This window comes from Chroicocephalus ridibundus, chromosome 1 (genome assembly GCF_963924245.1).
Source record: "Chroicocephalus ridibundus chromosome 1, bChrRid1.1, whole genome shotgun sequence".
In the NCBI taxonomy this organism is placed as follows: domain Eukaryota; kingdom Metazoa; phylum Chordata; class Aves; order Charadriiformes; family Laridae; genus Chroicocephalus; species Chroicocephalus ridibundus.
The window spans coordinates 162,001,007-162,021,854 of record NC_086284.1 but is presented as its reverse complement, the minus strand read 5'-3'; the positions used below and the strand labels follow the sequence as shown (position 1 = coordinate 162,021,854).

At 39.7% G+C, this 20,848-nt stretch overlaps 1 protein-coding gene across 4 annotated transcripts in view; it reads left to right on the top strand.

Annotated features, from left to right (window-relative positions):
• Positions 1-20,848, top strand: part of LARGE1 (LARGE xylosyl- and glucuronyltransferase 1) — a 291,365-nt gene that overhangs the window by 167,598 nt on the left and 102,919 nt on the right. For all 4 annotated transcript variants that reach the window (XM_063321577.1, XM_063321581.1, XM_063321576.1 and 1 more), the window contains one exon: positions 8,355-8,526. In XM_063321577.1, coding sequence (XP_063177647.1) covers positions 8,355-8,526 — 172 coding nt within the window. The remainder of the gene's footprint in view (positions 1-8,354; positions 8,527-20,848) is intronic.

Here is a 20,848-nt window from a genome sequence, read left to right as displayed (position 1 = left end):
AGAGCTGCATGGAAATTTGCCAGAAAATATAATGGCTGCAGCTAATGTGCATGTATTTGCATAGTTACTAAAATTAAAAAGCTGGCAATGATAATATTTTCATGGATTTGTAACTTCCCTGATGGATTAGTACAAAGAGCTTGTTGATTGAGTTCACTAGCAATTAAAGCATGCAATTGATCTTTCTTATCTTTCCATACAGGTCAAGTGAGAAGGGCACCCATGAGCTGCTTTTGACCACTGGCCAAATTCTAGCCAGACCTACCTGTCAGTCAGCTTTCAGCAGAAAGCTCTGGCTTCCTGCCATTTTATCTAGTCCAGCTTGTGTCCCTCTTTTCACTTAACCACTGACAGGAATTAAAAAAAAAAGTCCTTATCTTATCTTTTAGGGAAGACTTGCACTTTTGCCTCTGCTGGAGAGGTAGAACTGGGGGGCTGGTGTTTGGTTTATTCTCACTGACCTCTCTCAGGATGCTCTGACTCTTGTAGGTCCTCCACCCTTGACTCACACACTGAAAAAACTGCTGGCGTTGAGGCCAAAGGCCCCAAAGGAACAAGAAACAGCAGTAACTGGGACTGGCCAGGCTTTTCTCTTCTTGCACAAATGAATAGCGAAAAACAAAAGAGGGCATTCTGCATTTTGGAGATATCAAGAAACACTGGAGAAAATTAAGAATGTCTCAGATGAGAGTAAATAAAAGAACTTGGACTGAAACGGAAACTGACCATTTGAGTTTGGTGGGGCTAAGGAAGGGGGGAGGAATGGAAACCTTGTGGAGGAAAGCCAGCCAAAGACCTAAAAGGAGGGAGATAATCCTCAAAGATCTCAGGAGGTGAATTTGGTCATTTCCTTTCTGAAGAAGCTGTATGGCTGAATATCCTGTTACCTAAATGGCAGAGAAAAAAAAACAAAACAACTTTATGTAACAGTCTGCAGTTTCATCCGTATAAAGCACATTGGTTCCAATCACGGAGCACGGCTTAACTCTTGGCACCCTCAGTTAATTTTGTTATTAAGGAAGTTGTTTTGAAGAAGCATTCTTAAATCAGGTTTTTCCCACTTGTCTGCCCTTTGTGTATATGTGTGTATTGGTGAGAGATTTGGAAAGAAAGAAGGGGGAAAAAAAGAAAACCAAGCATCAGCATCAGTCAGACTATGTTACAGACTTTGCTACAGAGAGTAGAATTAATTTGCAGTTATTCTCCTTTGCTGTATGCTGATGCTGATTTTGTTTGTTCTGCCTTTTTAATATCTAATCTTCCTTTCCAGTTGTGGCTTGCTCCATGGTTTCTGCATTTGCTCTACATTATCCAGGACCCAGAGGTTCAGATAATCATCCATTTCTATCTCAACCTTTTTGCTCGCTGCTATTTGTACCCAGACTTGTTGCATGTATGTGTGGAAGATATCATCTGTTCATAAAGCAAGAGATGAGGCAGAATTCTATTAAAGTCACCAGTGCTTCAATGATGAGTAAGAACAACAGCAGCAAAGGCCAGCTGAAATATAATTTTAGCAAAAAATGTATAAATTCCCATCTCCTTACAGTTGTTTCTCAGTGTGAATTATTATTATTTTTTTTTTTTAAGTACTCAGGCACCAGAAATTCTGAATCTAGAAAAGTTCCCCAGCTTTGCTGGATTCCTGGTTTCCTTGACAACCATTCATATAACTAGTAAGGACCTGTTATGGGGGGGAATATCAGTATAATCCAAGTCTGTGAATCACCCAGGAAAAAATTAAATTCAAGGTTGAAGTTACAAGTTATCCAGCAAACATTAACAGAAGAGTCTATTTTCGTTTAAATAAGGCTCTTCTGTTAATGTTTGCTGGATATCTGACAAGGGTGGAGCAAAGGCAGTGATTTTCCGAAGGTGAGATGCAAGGAGATTCCTTTTGGCATTCCTCCTGAAGAAACTATTACAGGTAACAGTCACCTTGTTCCTCCCAGGCTCTTTGGTCACTCAGAATTACTCAGAATTGGTCTCTCTCTCTTTTGATTCTTTTTTTTTTATTATTATCTGCAAAAAAGAAATACAGGGTGCTAAAGACAGGCAGGAATGTTATACATATTTAAACGTTAACCTGCTGTTCCCATCTCCTTTCTCAATGATTCGGTTAACCCAATCTCAGAAACAAGATGTTAATTTTTCTCTCTTGGAAGCAAGAGAGTGAGAAAGGGGATCAGCTAGATGTCCCTAAAAAGACTTTAGATATTGTGAGATATGGTCAATGTGAGATGGGAAAGATTATCCTGAAAATAACTCTGATCTGTGCTAGAGTTGCTGGAATTGTGACTGAATTTTCATGAATGTGAGAAAAGGTATGACAAAAATTCACAGGAGGATGAAGTTCTGCCTGTGTGAAATTGAAAAACAGTGATGAGAAAAACTGTGCATCAAGAAAAGTTCCTGTCCTGTGCTAGCAATACAATATTGTTTTCTCCCTCTTTTTATGCTTTATGTTGCAGAAAAACTTGGTAATGTGATTGTCATTAAAATGGTGACAGTATTTTCCTCCAGTTTAGAAGCGACATGAAAACCCCAGTTCTACTAGCTTTGTCTTAAATAAAGGTCACATGATTTTAAAAAAATATTACCTTGCTACTTCTAGTGTTCATAGAAGCAGCAGAGCACTAAACAAGTAATTAAAAAGCTGTGAAAACAAGTTATCAACTGCATCTAGGAAGTTATTCATCCAATCTGAGGAAATAATAATTTTTATTGTTATCTAATTCACACGTCAGAATTTCCAGGGCTGTTTCCCGTGCCTGGGCCATTTGTAAGGGCTGCCTGAAGCCAGCAGCTGCCAAAGTGTTTGGATGGTCTTCCTTGACAGAGATCCCTCCAGCTGCAAGTTCTTGCACCATGTAGATTGCACTGGTTTTCAGATCAGTGTCAGGTATAATTCAGAACGATTCAGATACAATTTGTGCAGATACAAACCACTCTTTCTGATTGTACTGTGACCTGGAAGTTTTGGGTTGTTTTGCTTTTTTTGTTTGGGTTTTTTTTTTGTTGCCTTTTTTTAAGATCTGAAATTTGCTTATCACCTGACTGATATAATCTTCAGGAAGACGGTGCCTATGTTGAAGTTGACAACATAGATGCAAGTAGATGCTGAATACTTTTGGGAATCCAGGTTTCCATCAAGTCATTCATTAGAAAGCTTAATTCACATTTCTCTTTATTTCAATCAGTATATTCTAGATACCTGATATTTTCAATAGCAAAACCTGCCATGAAAGCTCTGGGGGAACGGAATTACTTACAGACTGCCTTTTCAACTTTCCCCCAGCCTTTTCTGATTTCTGACTCCTGCTATTTGCTGCTGGCTGTTTCCCCACCGCAGTGAATCTGCAGCCATTAAGTCTGTGTGGCAATGGGATCTGGGTCTATCTGATGCCATTTATTATCCCACCTCTGAGAGGGGTGCATGCAAGTGGCACCTTCTGCATCCAGGCTTGCTGTTTCTCAGCCTGGTGCATCAACCCAGCCAGTCTGATCTTCAGGCTCTTGCAAGATACTGGCCTTAGCGGTGCTTTTGCGAAGTCAGCTGAGCAGAAAGGGTGTCTTTTATTTGGACTGGGGATGGGGATATCATGTCATAGGTGAGGATTATTATGATTGATTTTTTTTCTCCAAGCATATCTAGGAAGATGCAGTGAATGTAGTGAGAAAATCAATACAGTATTGAAGGTTGCATTTTTCCAGTGTAAAGTGTTTAAGGACAGGGAAAACACTTCATCAGCCAAACTTCCCTCATCTTACCATGCTGAACAGGAAGCACTTTTTGTAGCTCGGGGGGTGCTACAGTGCTATATATTCTGTGGGACAGTGAGGAACTCTGTTAAGAAAATGGAAAAAATACTATTTAACAGGCAAGAGGGTCTGACAGGAACCTCATGAAGTTCAACAAGGAGAAGTGCTAAGTCTTGCACCTGGGAACTAACCCGTGCACCAGTATATGCTTGGGGCCACACAGCTGGAGAGCAGCTTGGCAGAAAAGGACCTGGTGGTCCTGGTGGAAACCAGGCTGAACATGGGCCACCAATGTGTCCTTTCCTGTTGGTCACTGTTCCCGCTGTCATTCTGTTCATGGGTTTTTTCGTGTTTCATTTTGCACTCTGCTAAGTCTACAAGACCAATGTCCATCCCTTTTAAAGAGGCTCAAGATACCTGCCCATATACAGATTTCACTCACAGCTACAGAGCAATCAGTATTCAGCTGGGCAAATTTCCCCCCATCCCCTGTTTGGAGGGAGGGGGGAGTAGCCTACTTAGGGAAGAAAAATAATCGCTACAATTCCCTAAAGAAGTACAGTATAAGAGTAGAAGTCTGGCTGAATGTATTTGTGATGACTTGGGAGAAGAGTTGTGCTTTTTGATCTCAATGTGTGGGAAACAGACTCAAGTGTTTTTAAGAGTAGAAATACCTAACGACTTGGGGAAATAGTCACTATGCAATTCATTCACAAACAGAGAAGGTGCCACTGTTTTTCCCTCTCTCCATCATAGAAACAGGGAAGCTTGATTTTAAGCTGTATGTCTGTATTAGACTTTTCTTCTTAAAAGGTGGACTTCTGCTAACGCTGGTGAACATTTATACAGTGGTAGGAACCGTGAGAAAGCTGAGTTAGGCTGTGTACAGCCACAGCCTTTCCCAGAGGTAGTCAGAGCATAGTCAGGAAGACAACTCTCTGGTAAAATATCACTGGACATGGAGACTCTTGCTCCCACTTCTCTGGCATTTACCAGAGTGATCAGTTGTGTACAGCGTGTGGACTCATGGGCACGTAATTTCTATATTCATAGCCAGAAGCACCAAATAATTTAGATAATTTAGCGCATTTTCAGTCTTCAATTATGGGAAGAATAAAGAAGGTTCTGATGAAAGATCTTTAGTGAGAAGGTATTATTTCACTTAGCTTACTTAAAAGAATCTGTCAGCAATAGCTAAATGCCTTTCTTTACTCTCCTCTCATGAACAAAAATCCAGATCTTGAGAGCTAGAGATCTGAGGTGTGCTATTTCTGCTGAATGGAGTATTAGACAAATGGCAAAGTATGTCACACTATTTTGTTTCACTTTCCTCTTTTACTAACTCTATTTTTTTCTCTTCCTGCCATATCTTCTAGGAATATTTGTTCTCTGAAGGCAACTCTGCTCTAGCTTGTAAATCAAATGATTCACAGACGTTCCATATATGGGCCATTTTAACTATGCTAGAGAAAAAAATGTATTGAGACTTACAGAAAATATTTAGACAGTATTTAGATAAATGAAATGGCTAAATGTTACCAGTTATATCAAAGTAGGCAGCTTGGAGGTTGCAGAATTTTGCAAGAGTTTGTGCTGAGGCCACCATAATTATCTCAAACTGGCGTTTCTTAACTACTAAGCACCTATTCAACCATAGTGTTCTTATATTTCTTTTAGTAAGACTATCTGCAATAGAGAGATTGAGTCTCTATATAGAGGGAGTGTGTCTTCACAGTGCTGTTGTGTAGCGTAAGGAGTTTTCCTTGGCATGACTTTGGAATGGTTACATTGGTCACGAATAGCAAAGCTGTGAAGAAATTATACTGGGGACTAATTAGGACCCCTGTTTAGGTCTCGGTCATCACTGCATCAGAGGAGAGAAAGCTTCAGATTAACAGTTCAAGCTTCAACATACGCTCAAATCAAACACACGCTAGCCAGCTGTGATGGACCATTTGGAATAGGGACTACTACTTTAATTTTCAGTAGCGGTCTTTCAGACACCAGGCTTCAGGATGGCAGGCTTTTGGCTTCGGTGTGCCAGATCGGAAGGAACAGCCAGGCAAGGATCTCCTCTCTGCAGTGATACACGGCAGTGGTGTTAGATATTGGGGATCCTGAGAGCAAAGAAAGTAATGGCTCCTTGAAGGTGACTCTTACTTTTCCAGGCACCTTTTATCTTCCCTGCTTGTCTCAGGCTATCCATGCAACATCTGAGCCCCTTATTGCATAAGTATGTTAGTAGTTATTCTGGAGCAATATTGCATTTGGACTAATTAAATGAAGGACATGCCATCCAAAATGAATAACATAGGGATGGATAATAATTAAAGCAAGTTTAAGTCTTGTAAAATTACTTTAACTCTTACCATGTCAGTATGACTAGAGAGCTGATCTCTGTGGCTGGTCTAGCACAAGGATGTCAAGTGGCAGATTCAGAATGATAACAGAGTTTGGGGAAGCAGGGTAAATACTGCTTTGCTGACACGTTGATATGATGGTACGTTCCTAGGGTCATCACGTGGAGAGAGCTAGGACCACAAGTAACTAGGGCTTTGAGGGTGTGGATTTGAAATTATCTCTCTTACACACACAAAAGACATTTGTGGGGGACACTGAGGTTCATTTTTATATAACTAGAGTCTTAATATTGGCATATATCTGGGAGACAGAAACTAGATTTCTCTTCTAAACACTACACAAATTACGGAGAGATCAAGCAAGAAAGAATGAAAAAAGAATGATGCCTCTTTAGACTCATAAATTAAACCACACTGTGTATTACTTCACTCTCTAATTGCTTTCATAGTGTCCATACCAGTGTCCTAGAATTCTTTGCTTGTGCTGCTTCTGGCATTATACAGTGCAAATGCTATAGAAAGCACAAGTACATGATACATATACGTGTGTAGGTGACAATGCCAGCCAGATTTTATATGCAAGTGATTACGTATGAATTATATTCACAGACAAGGGAACGTACAAATGGATTGTCAGGATGAGATACCTTAAAAAAAAACCCAAACAACAAAAAACCCTTCACACTTCAGTTTGCCCTTTCTGTTTTGGGTTTGTTTTAAGATAACCTGCTTTTCCCGCCTTTCTCCTTAGAGGTTTGCTCTAGTACCCTCAGTCTTTTTAAGGAACTTAGCAGTGAGGGAAAGCTCTGTACTGGTACAGGAACCCTGAGAATACAGGAGAAAATTTTGTGCCATTTTAAAGGGAAAAGCGCAGGTCAGCTGACATTGGCAGTGGCCTTGTACCTTTGTATTCAAAAAGAAATGCAGTCTAAGCAGCTATTATTAGCCTTTCTTCAGCCACTCTTCCAACTTCCAACTAAAGTTTAGGAACCCACTCTATTATAGGAAGCTTTTCTTGAAGGATTTTGGAGGAAATGAGCTCTTCTGTGCAAAAGCTGTTTCACCTAATAAACTTTACAATGTTGGTGAATAGATATGAGACAGTTAAACAACAGAATAAATATTCTCAGTTTTATGAACGCACTTAGTTTCTGCCTACTTTCTCCGAAGTATAACATGCCATGCCAAATCCTGAAATCTGTCTCACTGAGGTCCCTGATAGACAAAATACTAATTGAAGTTAATGGGAGCATAGCTTAGGGGAAAACTTAAAATCTGGGGATTGTAGTGCATGCCCTTTAAAGCATTAAACAAAAGGAGTTTCAAAGAGGGCAATAGGAATTCTTTTAAAACTTCTGTATCCCACTTTCAGCAGTGACTTTTGATATTTGAGGACTTGAGTCTCACATAAAAAAAAAATGAAACTTAGCACATGGGACATGCTAGTGCCAGTAGCACAATGAAATATTGAGTTTTGTCTCCCAACAGATTTTAGAAGCTGTAGAAACGTTTTGGTTAGCCCTTACTGAAGAAATGTAAATGTTTGGGTTTGCTCTTCAATATATAACAAACAAAAAAATTGTGGCTAAAAAATGTTCTCCCACTTTCTCCACTTTTGGGCATGTCTGTGATGTCACTCCTTTTAAGCTAAAGATGTAAGGCTTCAGGAAAATTTCAGTTTCTAAGAAACAAATTTTTTGCAATTTTTTGGCCCGTTGTTCCCAATGACTGGCCTTTTGCAATTCTGACCTTCAAATCCATAAGAAATAAGAGGAAAAAAATTACGTTTGTTATTTCTACTTCAGAGTCAGAAAATTCCAGGAACGGCAAACACAAAAGATTTTGTTTTATTTGAAAATGAAAGCAATCTGCAGTACACCTGAAGTTTTGGATTAAAAATATATTTCAATTTTATCAGGATACATGGATGTCTCAGAGTGGATTGTACCAAGTTGGAAAGGCTTAACTAATTTTAATTATATTGTGTAAAGCGGTTACCTCAAAGAATTTTTTTTTCAAGCTTTCAGAAACTTTGCAAATTTCAGAGCTTCTGAAGTTAATTTTAAAGCAGGATTTTAGATGACTGTTTCCACCTGGCATTTTATGGTGTTGTATTGCTGGTACTCAGAGATCTTACACTACTATAAGAAATTAGCGTCAGGAAGAGTTTCTCTCTCTAATGAAGATTTTTTTTTTTTTTCTTCCTCTTTCCCACTTCCCATCTCCTGTCAGTCGGAAGTGTCTTGGATCCCCAACAAACACTACTCTGGGATTTACGGGCTGATGAAGTTGGTTCTGACTAAGACTCTACCTTCCAATCTTGAGCGAGTCATTGTCCTCGACACAGACATAACATTTGCCACTGACATTGCTGAGCTATGGGCCGTCTTTCACAAGTTCAAAGGTATTCTAATGATTTTTTTACTGTCTTTATTTGTGGGGAGGGAGAACGGTAAAGCAAACAGTACAATGGGGGTAAAAGGGCTATCTGAGATTTGTTAAATGTTTTCACTCTTTCGTTCTTTGGTGTTTGAATATAATTGTTCTATTTGTGAGCTCTTTCCTCAACAATGTTCCGTATAGAATGATTGACAGCACTGATTATCTATGTAGTTTGTTTTATTCGTCGAATTATTTGGGAAAGGTGAGATCTTGACACTACAGTAGATGATAAAGAATTATGAGGATGCTGTCGTGACCTACCATTCAGGCACCTGTTGGTATTCAATAGTTGGAAGAACTTGTTTTATATTACTTTTTATTAATAAAACCTAATTATTACTTTCGGTATAACTTTTCCACTGAAAATAAATGAAGTTAGGATCATATTTGGACGGAGGAGGAGCATGAAGGGGGCAAATTTCTACATGTGAATAGAAATGAGTTACTGCTTGTTCCTCTTAATGAGTTGATAAAGGATTCTGGATTTGAAGTATCCACCTAAAGTAGTTTTCTCTACTTCTATCTATTTTCCACAGTTCCTTGAAAACCTCCTTGATAGTTTGACAAAGAAAGGACACTTTCAGAGTTACCGTGTGAGGAGATGATCATTAAAAAGTTCCCCACTGTCCTGTCACAAACCAGAGTACTTTCCTGGCTAACACACTGCTAAAACCATTTAATTGTCCCAGGCTCCAGTGTTGCCAGCTTTTCAGAGTCAGAGATGTGATCTATTGTTCTTCTCTTGCCCTTAGAATATATATTGGAGTGCTGGTAAGTGCAGAGGCATTGCTGTATCCTGGTTTGAAGGTTTACAGCCCCGTAAAAGTGTAGCCTTGATGCATATCATCAGCTCTCTTAAAATCACCTCAAGCAAAGTCAGCCTAAGCAAATGGGTCCATTTATTTACAGAAGCCAAAATAAACCACTATGTTAGAAAGGTGACAGAAAAAAAAGAGCGCATTTACGGTACTTATCCCATGCTGAAATACACAAGGCCTCTTTGTCTTTCCCAGTACCCAGCAAACTGGCAGGAGCTATTATCTTGAGCTCTACGGTGAAGGACTGGGTGCTAGTACTTGCTTTTCACTGCATTTGGTTCCTTTCCCTTCTCTGGATATACTGATGTCCCTTTAGCAGGCCAGAAGCGATGACCTACATACTTAACTGAACTATTCACACACTTGCTTCGTTAAGGAAGATAGAGATTTCATCCTCTTCAGGTATTGTTCAAACCTCTTCACTAAGCCTTTCCTTACGCTGAACCTTGAGTTTCATATAAACATATACCTTGATAGCCATAATTTACATAAATGTATGCATAGGGAGTAATGCGGTGCTATTGTACTGTCTCACTGTGTGATACTGTCCCATTAATAGTAATATTTTACTGAATATGGTGTATTAGCATGATGAAGCAGGTAAAGAAATGTGTATAAACTGAACTTGGGCATAAAGCACGGCATGGTCAAAATCGGCAAAATCTGAATTGAGACAATTAGGGGGATCATCTCCTTCTTATATTTTCTGCCATAGTTTCAATGAAGGTCCCTTGCTTTTTAGAGGGGAATGAAACCAAGCATAAAAAAGCTTGTCAAGAAAGGAATATGGAGCAGAGGCAGGCCTAAGATTGGAAAAAGTACAGACAGAAAATATGGAAATATGGAGAAGGGTAATTACTAGAAGTAAAAAAGTTGGTGTAAGGTAGTCTCCATACACCTAGGCAATGTTGTTCAGCTGATTAGAGCTGTGAAAAGCTCTAACTTAGACATGGAGAAAGAATTCCTGTGCTACTGCCAGCCGTCATAACATATGTATCACAACTCCCAAATGTATGATTTTGTAAGTTGTCCGGTCCCTTTTTAATTCCGGCTGACCACCTGCTTCTCCACAATTTTTAAATCCTGACAATAAATTGGTCAGTGTCTACATCTGCTTATCTCCCAGATGGTCATGCACAAAGAAAGAATTAATGGCACAATCCCATAGCCCCAGGAGTTAAGCAGGGTGGGAGGGGGCTTTGAAAGGCACGAATGCCCGAAGTAGCGATCCTAAATGTTGTGGAGGAGAGGGAAACGAAAGTTTCCAAGGACAAGCTTGTTCTCTAGCATGTATCAAAGGACGCAGTCCTATTAGGCAAATACTCAATGGAAATGGATCATCCTGGAAAGCAAGGGCAAGTTGGAAAGATACTGTTGTTCTTTCACTGCTTTGTAAAAGATTGGTTTAAATCATACAGTGATTCTCAGTTTGTCCTCAGTGTCTTTTTCTTGCCAGCATTACAAAAGATTCAAAGGATGTCTCTTGTTATTAGCCCCAAATATTCCTCTAAAAGATCGGTTTTAAACTAATGTTTTCATCCCCTTGTTACTCCCTCAGAAGTCCCAAGTAAGTTTATGAAGATTTCTCTGGGACAGTCTAATGTGTTTGTTGAAATATTAATTAAATAGAAGAGAAATAAAACTCCTGTGAAGGGAAGTTCTACTCTCCAAAGGAACCTGACACTATACCCAACCCCAGCTTGGAGGGCAGCTTTAGAGAAATGTTCAAACAGCCAATTTTTTGCTAGAAGTAGCCGTTATAAACCTGCTTGCAGCAGGATGTTGTTTCAGCAAATAGAAGAAAGAAAAGGCAAGAGCTTCCTTCTGCTGGTTGCTGCAGGACAACTGATAAGACAGTCCAGCACAGCGTCTTCCAATTTACAGCCACACAAATAAAGATAGAGAAGGTCCTAGAGTCTGCGGTTCTTTCTGTGCCCAGGAAGACTTTTCTTCCCAACATAAATAGTGACAAAGAGAGACCAGTAGCTCAGATTCTTTTTTTCTAGGACACCACACTTGGAAAAAAACTCAGATTTAGGATTGTCTTGCAATTTAACCAGGTCCAATTTGCTGTGTAGAAAGGCCCACAGTATGTTTTAAATAGCACCTGCAAAACCCAGTATCCTTGTTCTGCAAAGGTTCTTCTTCCTGTCATCTTAAGAGTTGCTGAAAAGATCAGACCCTTACATAGCGACTTAATATTTTAGGTGGTAAAGCTACTATTACATTCGCTCTGTAGATGGAAAAAAGAGAGTAGGATTCCTTTGTAAATTATTGCTCTTCTGCCCTTTTCTGATAAGCTCTTTGCATACGCCCTTACAATAAATGATCCAACTATTCTGTAACTGAGTGCACAAATTAGGGCTGTACATACGTGATTTTATTTAAAATCTCTTCTTTGAAGTGGCAACCTTAGGCTTTGGGAGAAATTCACACCTCTCTTCAGTAGCTTGAAACAGTGTCTCTCAAGTATGTAACATTTAAAAATGTCTCTTAGCGGTTACTGTGGGTTGTATAATTATTATTCCTTTTATATGCAAGCTTCAGTCTCTATGCATAAATATGTCTTTGGGAACCAGTAACTTAAATTTCAAGATTTACCTACTCCGCTAGGATTTGGACATTTCTGCTTTAGCCTCATTCTTTTTTGCTGTCCCAAAGATAAGCAGTCTGTTTCTCTAAGACAGATGTATACCTCCAAAATATTGACTTCAAAGGTGTGAGTCTGCAGCCAGTCTGGTGAAGATAACCTGTCATACATGTTTTCTGTGACTCAGTTGACACTGATTATGTTTTCTATTCATCTTTCACTAGATTTTGACAGTTCTAAACTTGAGAAAGCAATCTAGCCTAAGGGCAGAAGAATAGGACTGTAGATCATATGCATTCTTGGATGAAGCGCTGCAAAGTGTTTCAGACAGCAAGGATTAGTGTAACCAATATGCTTTTATTGCAGAAATTGTGTGAATTCTTCTGAGAAAAGAACCAGTCCAAAGCTATGCTCTCTGCCATCGATCTTAAAGTTCTTTTAAAGGCCACATCAGCTAATTGTTTTACTATCCTTGCTCACTCAAACTCTTGGTATTGAAATGTGGGTTTCTTTTTCCAAGCTTTTTACTTCAACTATTTGTTAAATATGGATTCTCAAGAGCATTCATTGTAAATGCTAGTTGGGACCTGACTGTTACAGTCATTGTAATTATTTGTGTTACAGGTTGCAGTTCCAGTTGGGATCACAGCCTCTTTGTGCTGGGTGCTGTACCTTTACATAGGAAGAGTCTTTGTGCTTTACCTAGTGCCAGGTGACAATTCTTGTGTCTGCCTGGTTCCTTTAGGCTATCACTATGTGTGAGTCACAGCTGAGACCCACGAATGAAACCTGAATAATCCCTGTGGAGATCAGTGTTGGGCGACTCTGTATTAAGTTGAGTGCCACATATAAGGGCACTATAGTATTTCTCAGTATATGTCCTAACTCAGAGGCTATATTGACCGGTGATGTCCTACTGCTATGTGTAAGTCTCACAATCCAGCTAGTTGATAACGATGAATATTTTAAGTACTTTTAAACGATAGAGACTGGATAGTACATAACTAATGTATTTCAAATAACTCTCTTGTAGATTAAGTCATCCAGAGAATATAAGCTACAATTAGTGCTTATATTCTACAGTTACATCTGTGGAAGTGACTCTTCTTTGGAAAGCTGATGAAGGCAATGAGGCAGAATCACCTACCTCCATTAACCAAGCATCCAAGAAAGAGAAATGGCAAGCTTGATAGGAAGACTGAGATTCCCATATTCATACTCTGCATGAATAAAAACATGCTATAGAAGCTGTTTGCTTTGTGTCAGGAGCTCAAACAATGATAAAAATCCATACCGACATCATAAATACCAGAAAAGGTCAACAGCGATTTTGGTGCAGGATCAAGTGCCCACAGCTGAAGCAAGACTGGCACATAGTCAATCCCAAACTTAAAATTTGCAAACACTCAGTATGTGCTGCTTTGGTATATTGTTCTGCAGAACGCCTGAGGTAACAATCTAGGTTCTTGCTATTTTTGCAGCTTCTTCAGGAAAAAGAGCAAACAAACAACAAAAAAAATCACAACCATCACAAAATTCAACATCTTGTGTAGGTGGTTTAGTAATGATATTCCTACAAGAACTATTATGCATAAGATTGTAGTATCAAATGCATGCATAACATTTCATTTGTGTGTGAATTTAGTGTGCCAGAAAGTGAGATGCTGATGGCACCGGTGAGAGTCAGGCAAAGTCAGCAGGTGCTGTATAAATTTCCCTGAATTTGGCTCTATCAGTGAAGCCCCATTTTAATAAACTATACCTGTCAGACCTCAGCTCTTCTTCTGCAAAGGCTGTACTTTTTATGGGTATGCTCTTCTTGTGATGATGTAAAATATTCAGTTGTTGCCAAGATTAAAATTTAAAATTGATTGCCACCTATGGCTGAAGGCAGGGTTTGAGCCACAGAATTGATTCTGGGCAGGGTTTGTACTTCAGTCTGTCAGTTTACACTGAGTAAATCATTAAAGCTTCCACACATCATTTTGAGATGGGATCTCTGTGGGCTGACACACTGTGTTAAATCCTGCAGAGATCTTTCTGTTCCTTCTGGTCAGTACAATAGGTTTTCTTTTTTTACTAATCAAGAGGAAAGCATTAGCAACGTGCACCTTAGCGTGTGTAAAAATCCATGATATAAGTCAGTCTTTTTGTGAAGGAAACAGGATCACATTGTAGCGGAGTGCGTTAATAAAATTGTCAGGCAGCTATTAAAATGGGTTAAAATTATCTGAATTTTTATAGGTGTCTAAAAAGGCCGAATGGCACTTGTCTTTGCTCATAAAAAGAACATCTGTTAGTTTCTGAAAGACTTGTATAAGTGTTTAATGGTTGGACTACAGTACCTAGCTCATTCTAGGGTTATTCCACAAATGAAATACATTTTCTCTTTGAAAAGGTCCCTGTGGAGACTCTATCTGCTTAAGATTTTCTGTTCCCGATTGTTACATCGTGGTGTTTTCTTCTTTTCTGCTGCAGAAGCCTTGAAGCTTCATTGATAAGGAATCCTGTTTGTTAGCTATAGGTGATAGAAATGTTGGGGTGTGTTGTGCCGTTCTGTCTCACGATGCTGTTGTTATCAACTATGTGAGAAACCACGGAAGTGAACACTGAATTACAGTTTATCTTGGCGAAGAGCCAAAGAAAGTAAGGATTTAGTATATTTGGAAAAAAAGAGAAGTTTGTAACAGTGGTTGAAGGTTATTTTTGCTGATTTTAATTAGGAGGGGATCAAGCAAAGACTTACTGATTCTGTGGGTCTAGGGAAAAACACTTCTGTCTCTCCACACTTGCCAGATAAGCTGACTGGCTGGAAGCTCTTTTTTTTTTTTTTTTCCCTTTTTTTTTTTCTCCTAATTGCAGTTTGCTTTGCTATGGTATTCCTTTATTGAGGAGGCAGTATGTAAGAAAGTTGACCTCAGTGAATGAGATCCAGGGGAGAGAGTTTATTATATAGATCAGCATGTGCGCATTCTAGTTTATGGGTTTTAATGTGACAAGGGACATAATCAGAAAATTCTGATTATGAATTGCTGCCAAAATAGAATGGCTGCAGTTTCTAAAACATCTATAGTTCTTTTTTAGCTGAATGGTTCTTTGTCTGTTTCTGCCACCAGGCAGAAATATTTAGAGGTGAAAGGCCAACAGTGCATAGAAATTGGGTATAACTCATGGTGGGGGGAAATTCTAAAATAAAATAAAAGAAAAGATTTGAGTTCTTTATTTTTCCACTTTGATTTCCAAGGGATACCCTTTGGTCATGTTTTCAAGCTTTTTCCCATGGGGGCTGGGAATGTTTTAATTCAAAATGAAAGCTGATATTCTTTTGTCATCTTTTGATTCCACAACTGGAGCTTTCAGAATAAAAACCCACCACATACTACAAGATTTGTAATAAAATCTTGTTGGCAATACTGAAATTTTGAAGACTTTGTTCTACCTTCTCAACATCAATCTTTTGTGCTTTTTCTGCATTATTTTTCTCCAGTCTTTGTTAACCTGCCACTCATTCTACAGCTGTCTTTTTGGCTTAGATGCTGTGATGTATCAAACACCCAAACTAAACATTCTGTGACTCACGTGGTGTTAAAGAAAAAACAGATTTTGTCTCCCCTGAGCTCTTTCTTCAGGATTTAGAGAGACTTTAATTCTATTAATCTCAAGTACTCCAACCATGGAGAGTGGACCTAGAGCTCTTTAAATTGCCTTGCAAATATTTAGTGAGAGAAATCTGGGCAGAGTGTGGCATCAGAGGAGCAAAGTGCACATCCCCATCTGCCTTGACTGGCAGGAGCTGTGACTTTCCAGAAGCTAGAAAATCCAGCTCCCAGAATGTACACATTGGGCGAAGGAGCATTTCTGCTTTGCGTATTTGTTCTTGGCAGAGGAAGAGTGCATTTCTGGGAGCGGGATGCCAGTAGACTGTGCTGAAATGAAAACCTATGAGAGCAGAGGGTGGGAGCAAACTGAGGAGGAAAATAATAACCCCCGATCACAACTAAAAAGGGGAATTCAGTCAGAAGTTGCTGTCCACCAATAAATGTTTGGGGTTGATCATTTTCTCCTGCAATCTGTTCACCTTGTGCAATTATAGACATGCTCCCCCTCAGATACATTCAGTACCCCTGTCCTGTCAACTCACAACTTGATTAATTGTATTTTTTTTAGAGGACTAAAAAATCCTCAAACCCGCATGTCTGCCAGTCTTCTTGAGCGGAGCACACAAATTAAATCTGTGCACTAATCACTCTGGCCAGTCAGTCTGCATTACGCAGGTGACAATAAAGCAGAACAAGTGTGTGAGCAGGCAGTGAACACGGAGGGAGTGGCAACCTGTCCATCATTCCAATTAATAATGTGTAATGATGATTCACACACCTCTGCGTGTGTGAAAAAGCCAAGCAGATGAGACACATGGGTCATTCACCTAACAAATAAAGTTTACTCTGAGGTTTGATAGTTATATTACTAGGACTAAAGAAAGAATGATATTTAATAGAGAGGTTTCCGTGCCTAAAGCCCTCATTCTAATCACGTGCAATCTATCAAGCACATATGCTTTTCACAGTTCTCTGTGACATGCATCGTAATAACTTGATATTCTGTTCCTTCCTCTCTGAACCAGGCATATTCTGTGAGCCTACCTTGTTCTGCATTAGTGATCCGTATTTTTGAGGACCTAAGGCCCCATTTCCAATTACAAAGCTCTTGTCCGAGGTTTCACCTTTTTGATTTCATGCCGCAAATTAAGTCTGTAATACTGTCCTTGGCAGCACATGGATTTGCATTGGGTAAAGTGGCGTAGGGAATATCTGTTTCACAGGCTCAAGCCAGAAGGTAGAATGTATTGCCCAGAGGCCAATGATATGATTGTCCCATCAGCAGGGTGAGTGCATGGTATTGCTTCCCTGTTCCCAGGGAAGAGGGAAAAGAGTGTACAAAATTATACTAATTTATTACACAACTGCACTAAGGCTGTGTACAAATGCACCGTGAGCAAAAACCGGGGAGAGCTGCATGAACTAAAAGTTAGACATGTAAACAAAATCAATAATCAGTCCAATTTTGTGGAAATAGTAGAAACCTCACAGGTTTCCTTTTTCCAAGCAATCTAGAGAATCAGAGGTGTTTGAACCCCTTATTTTAACCCTCAAGCTAAAAGAAAGAATTAGATATGTCTGTAATGGCCCGCTTCACTGTGCATCTCCCAAGTTCCTTTGTTTTACTTAAATGTCAAGCTTGCTCTTCTCCATGTTCTTTGCAGTAGTGTCTAGCTTGCATTCAGCATGGGCCAAGCAGTTCAATTAAACAAAGGAGCTTTTCTCCCTCTGACTTCTTCCTCAAGGTAAATCCTTTTTGTGTTTTGAGACACTGCTAACAACAAAAAGTTTCTTGTCCTAGCCCTTCCAGGTATATACCAAAAGGTGATCGATAAACATGAAGTAGAACTCAGGGACCAAGTGTGTCCACAACTTTTCAGTATTTTTATTTTATTTCCTGCATTTAGTCACAACGGAGTTCATAATTTGGGCTTAAGTGTCAAGTATGGTGATCTGTAACACCCTCCGTTGCACAAGGGCTGGTCCTGAAAACAATTTGGACCTGAAAGGCAAAATTCATATCTACCATAAATGGTGTACAAGTTCATGTCAGTAAGAGATGCACATTCGACATTTTCTGGTGAAGACCAGGCCAATTCATGTTTCCTTTGCACCGCCTGAATACTTAAAAGGGTCTCAAGATCTAAGCTGATGCTCTTCCTGCTTGGATATAAGAGGAGCCCTGTGTCAGCTGCTTCTGGTTCTCATGATTCTGGGGTTCATTGCAGAACTGGGACTGAACATGCCAGCAGAACAGCTTCTTGAGAGCCATTAACTACTGGCACAACTAAGTGACCCTGAAGCTACTTACGTCCGTGTTTGGGGATATGGTGTTGTTTTCTATCTGCTTAGGGACTAGGAGAGCTGTCAAATAAGTGCTGTTCTGACACACCAAGAGAAGCCCTACGGTGAAGTGAGCCATCATACTTTTTCTCATAAAGTTGTCCTTGGCTCACTCGATGCTACCACTCTTCTGTCATCAACACAAAATGTCTGCCAGTTTATGCTCACAGCAACTTACTGAAATGCACATCGCCTCTAAAACTGGCTCAGAATCTCATGAACTTCATTAATTTATGGTATTACCATGTCTTCCTGCACATGTTATGTTTAATAGACAGTAATAGTATTTCCTTCCTGCATGCTTCAGGATACGATTATTGCAGGTGCCAAGTGGCATTCTGTAGGGCTGTCTACAGGCTTTTTGCCAACCTGCTTCAGAGTCATATTGGCACCAATTTTTACAGTATTTGGACATTCAGGCACTTTCCCATACTACTAAGAAATGATGATCTGAATATTGTTACACTGGTGTCCTAAAATCCTGAGAGAGCACATATAAACTGGTATAAGCTAGCTCTATAAAACATTGGAGTGAACAGGATGACTTAACATCAGTAAAGAAGTCTAGTTCCTATATTCCCTGATTTACATAAACATTTCTGCTTTGAACTTACAACTTCTTTTATAGGCTAACTAAAAAAAGATGGACGAGCAATCTTTAAATATGCTGTCCTTTCAACCCTAGACCCCTGATATGGGTCACAAGTAAAAAGAGTTGGGTGACCTCAGCAGTGTGACGTGCATGAAGGCTGAAGTGCATAAGCAGGGCAGCAAAGGGACACGCTGCTGGGGTATGAGTTTTGAGGCATCTCGGCAGAATTAGAAGAAGATGTTTTCACACTGTCAGTTCCGTTCTCATGATCATATAATTCTTTCAAACATAATAATAGGAAGTGGACATAACTGGTAAGCAAATGAGAAAACAGTGTGGAGACGGAAAGCAGGAGTGAATATACAGGAAAAAAAGAATAGGAAAAGGGAGAAGTGGCAACACATCCCAAGTTAGTAAAGATTCTTTATCTTGAAACCTATCTGAGATTAGCTAAAACCGCCCTATATCACAGTAAATTTCTGTATCTGACTATAAGAAAAAACTTGCCAAGGAAGTAATGAAATACTCAGTAGCATTAAGGACCTAACCCAGCATTTAATTCAGTGAAATTTTGTCCTCTCCCTCCTGCGAGATGGGTAGTGCAGATATCATCCACACTTGGCTGCAGTCAGCAATTAGTCCTGCTGTCGTTGTTATCACTTCTTTATTTGTTTTGCTCTACGGTGCAAAAGTTCTTCTTGTGGACCAGCGCTTTTAGTCCTTGGTTCTAAGAGAGGGGTAAGAAGGCTCTGCGCACCCATTGCCATGAAGCCAAGTGGTTTTCTTCCTAAAGAGTTTTGATCACCGTAACATCCAATCTAGTCTTTGTGTGGGGTAGGAAGGCTGAGAATGATTTGTAAAATTGGGAAGAGCAGTGATGAAGCTCCATTTTTGTGATTTTTTTTGCTTTGGTTTTATGCTACTGCTTTTAAAAGGTTTAGTTACCATAACAACCCAAAGCAGTCCTGTATTACCATAGAAACGTGCTGTTGTGGGTGACAGTTTTTATGAGAGTCTTTTTTTTTTTCTCTCCTCTTCACATAGTGTCTTTAACACTGGCCTTTTTGCAGGTATATCACAGTACACTACAGGGATTCCATAAAGTGTCAGAAAGATGTAATAAACAACAAAAATGAAGCATATACTTCATTTTTGAATCCAGGAAGAAAATCTAAAGCTGTGGTTGACTGAGAACAGAGAAAGAGTAAAAGTAAATTCCTGTTGCTTAACTTGGAGGTCAGAAGTATTGAGCTTAGAGCAGGGCTGGCTAATCAGTCCACAGGAGTAAATACTCAAACAAAACCACCACAAAACAGGAGTTAGGTTTTAGATTATGTACCAGGGAGTTAGTGTGAAAAACAACTTTTCATGATAGTTGTCGTTATCAAAAGACAGGACTACTTTAATGTTCTCTGCATGGGGCTGCTCCTTGAGACTATTCAGAGGCTGAAGTGAGAAGTGCCGAACGAGGCAGCCCTCTTATAAAGCACAGCTTCACGCTGAGAGCTGGTTCCAGCTGCATACAGATAGCCTGCGAGCTTCAGGGTGTTGGTTGTGACCTGGAAAGCCCTACATTGTTTGGGATCTGTCTATATTGAGGACTTTCCTTCTCCCTGTGTGATATCTTCAACAGCTGTGCTCTGCAAAGTCTCTTGCATTCGTAAAGGATGGTAATAGAGCTTTTCCTTCCACAAATCTGTATCTCCGTTTACTTGTTACTTGGCTCTCCTAGAGCAGCGAACCAGTGGAGCGTATCAGCTCTCTTAACTTCTGATAGATTACTGAACATCTTTACTATCAAACTTCAAATTGAAGTTACGGACCAGTCGCAGACCATTTGCTCTGCCCCAGCAAACCATTGTAGTACAGAGTACACTGTTACAGGTTCATAAGTTTATGACAAGCCACACAACTTATTTGGAAAGAGAATAGACGAGCATAGCCAGATAGCTATCCAGATTGTTACTGATCATTAGTTTTATGGGGAGGCACAAGTCTATCAGTTTCCTGTAATTAGTTGCATCAATGATGAAAAAGCTTTTTATTCCCGATATGCGTGTTTTAAAGAACATAAAAGCTTCCAGTTAGGATCTTGCAAGAGTTCCCCTTGCCATGGTCGAGCAGGCAGCAGGGAATTGCATACACTTCAGATGTGCTTTATGGTTACTGACCCGTTTGTGAGCCTAGACAAGTCTGCTATTATTTCCTTTCATTTGACCCTCAATTCTCCAGGCTCCATTATGGATTTCTGAGCCCTACCTGGGAGTGACGTTTAGTGGGAAACAGGATTTCCTTCCTGCTTTCTGAATGCCTCCCTCTAACCATTCAGAGACACAACATCC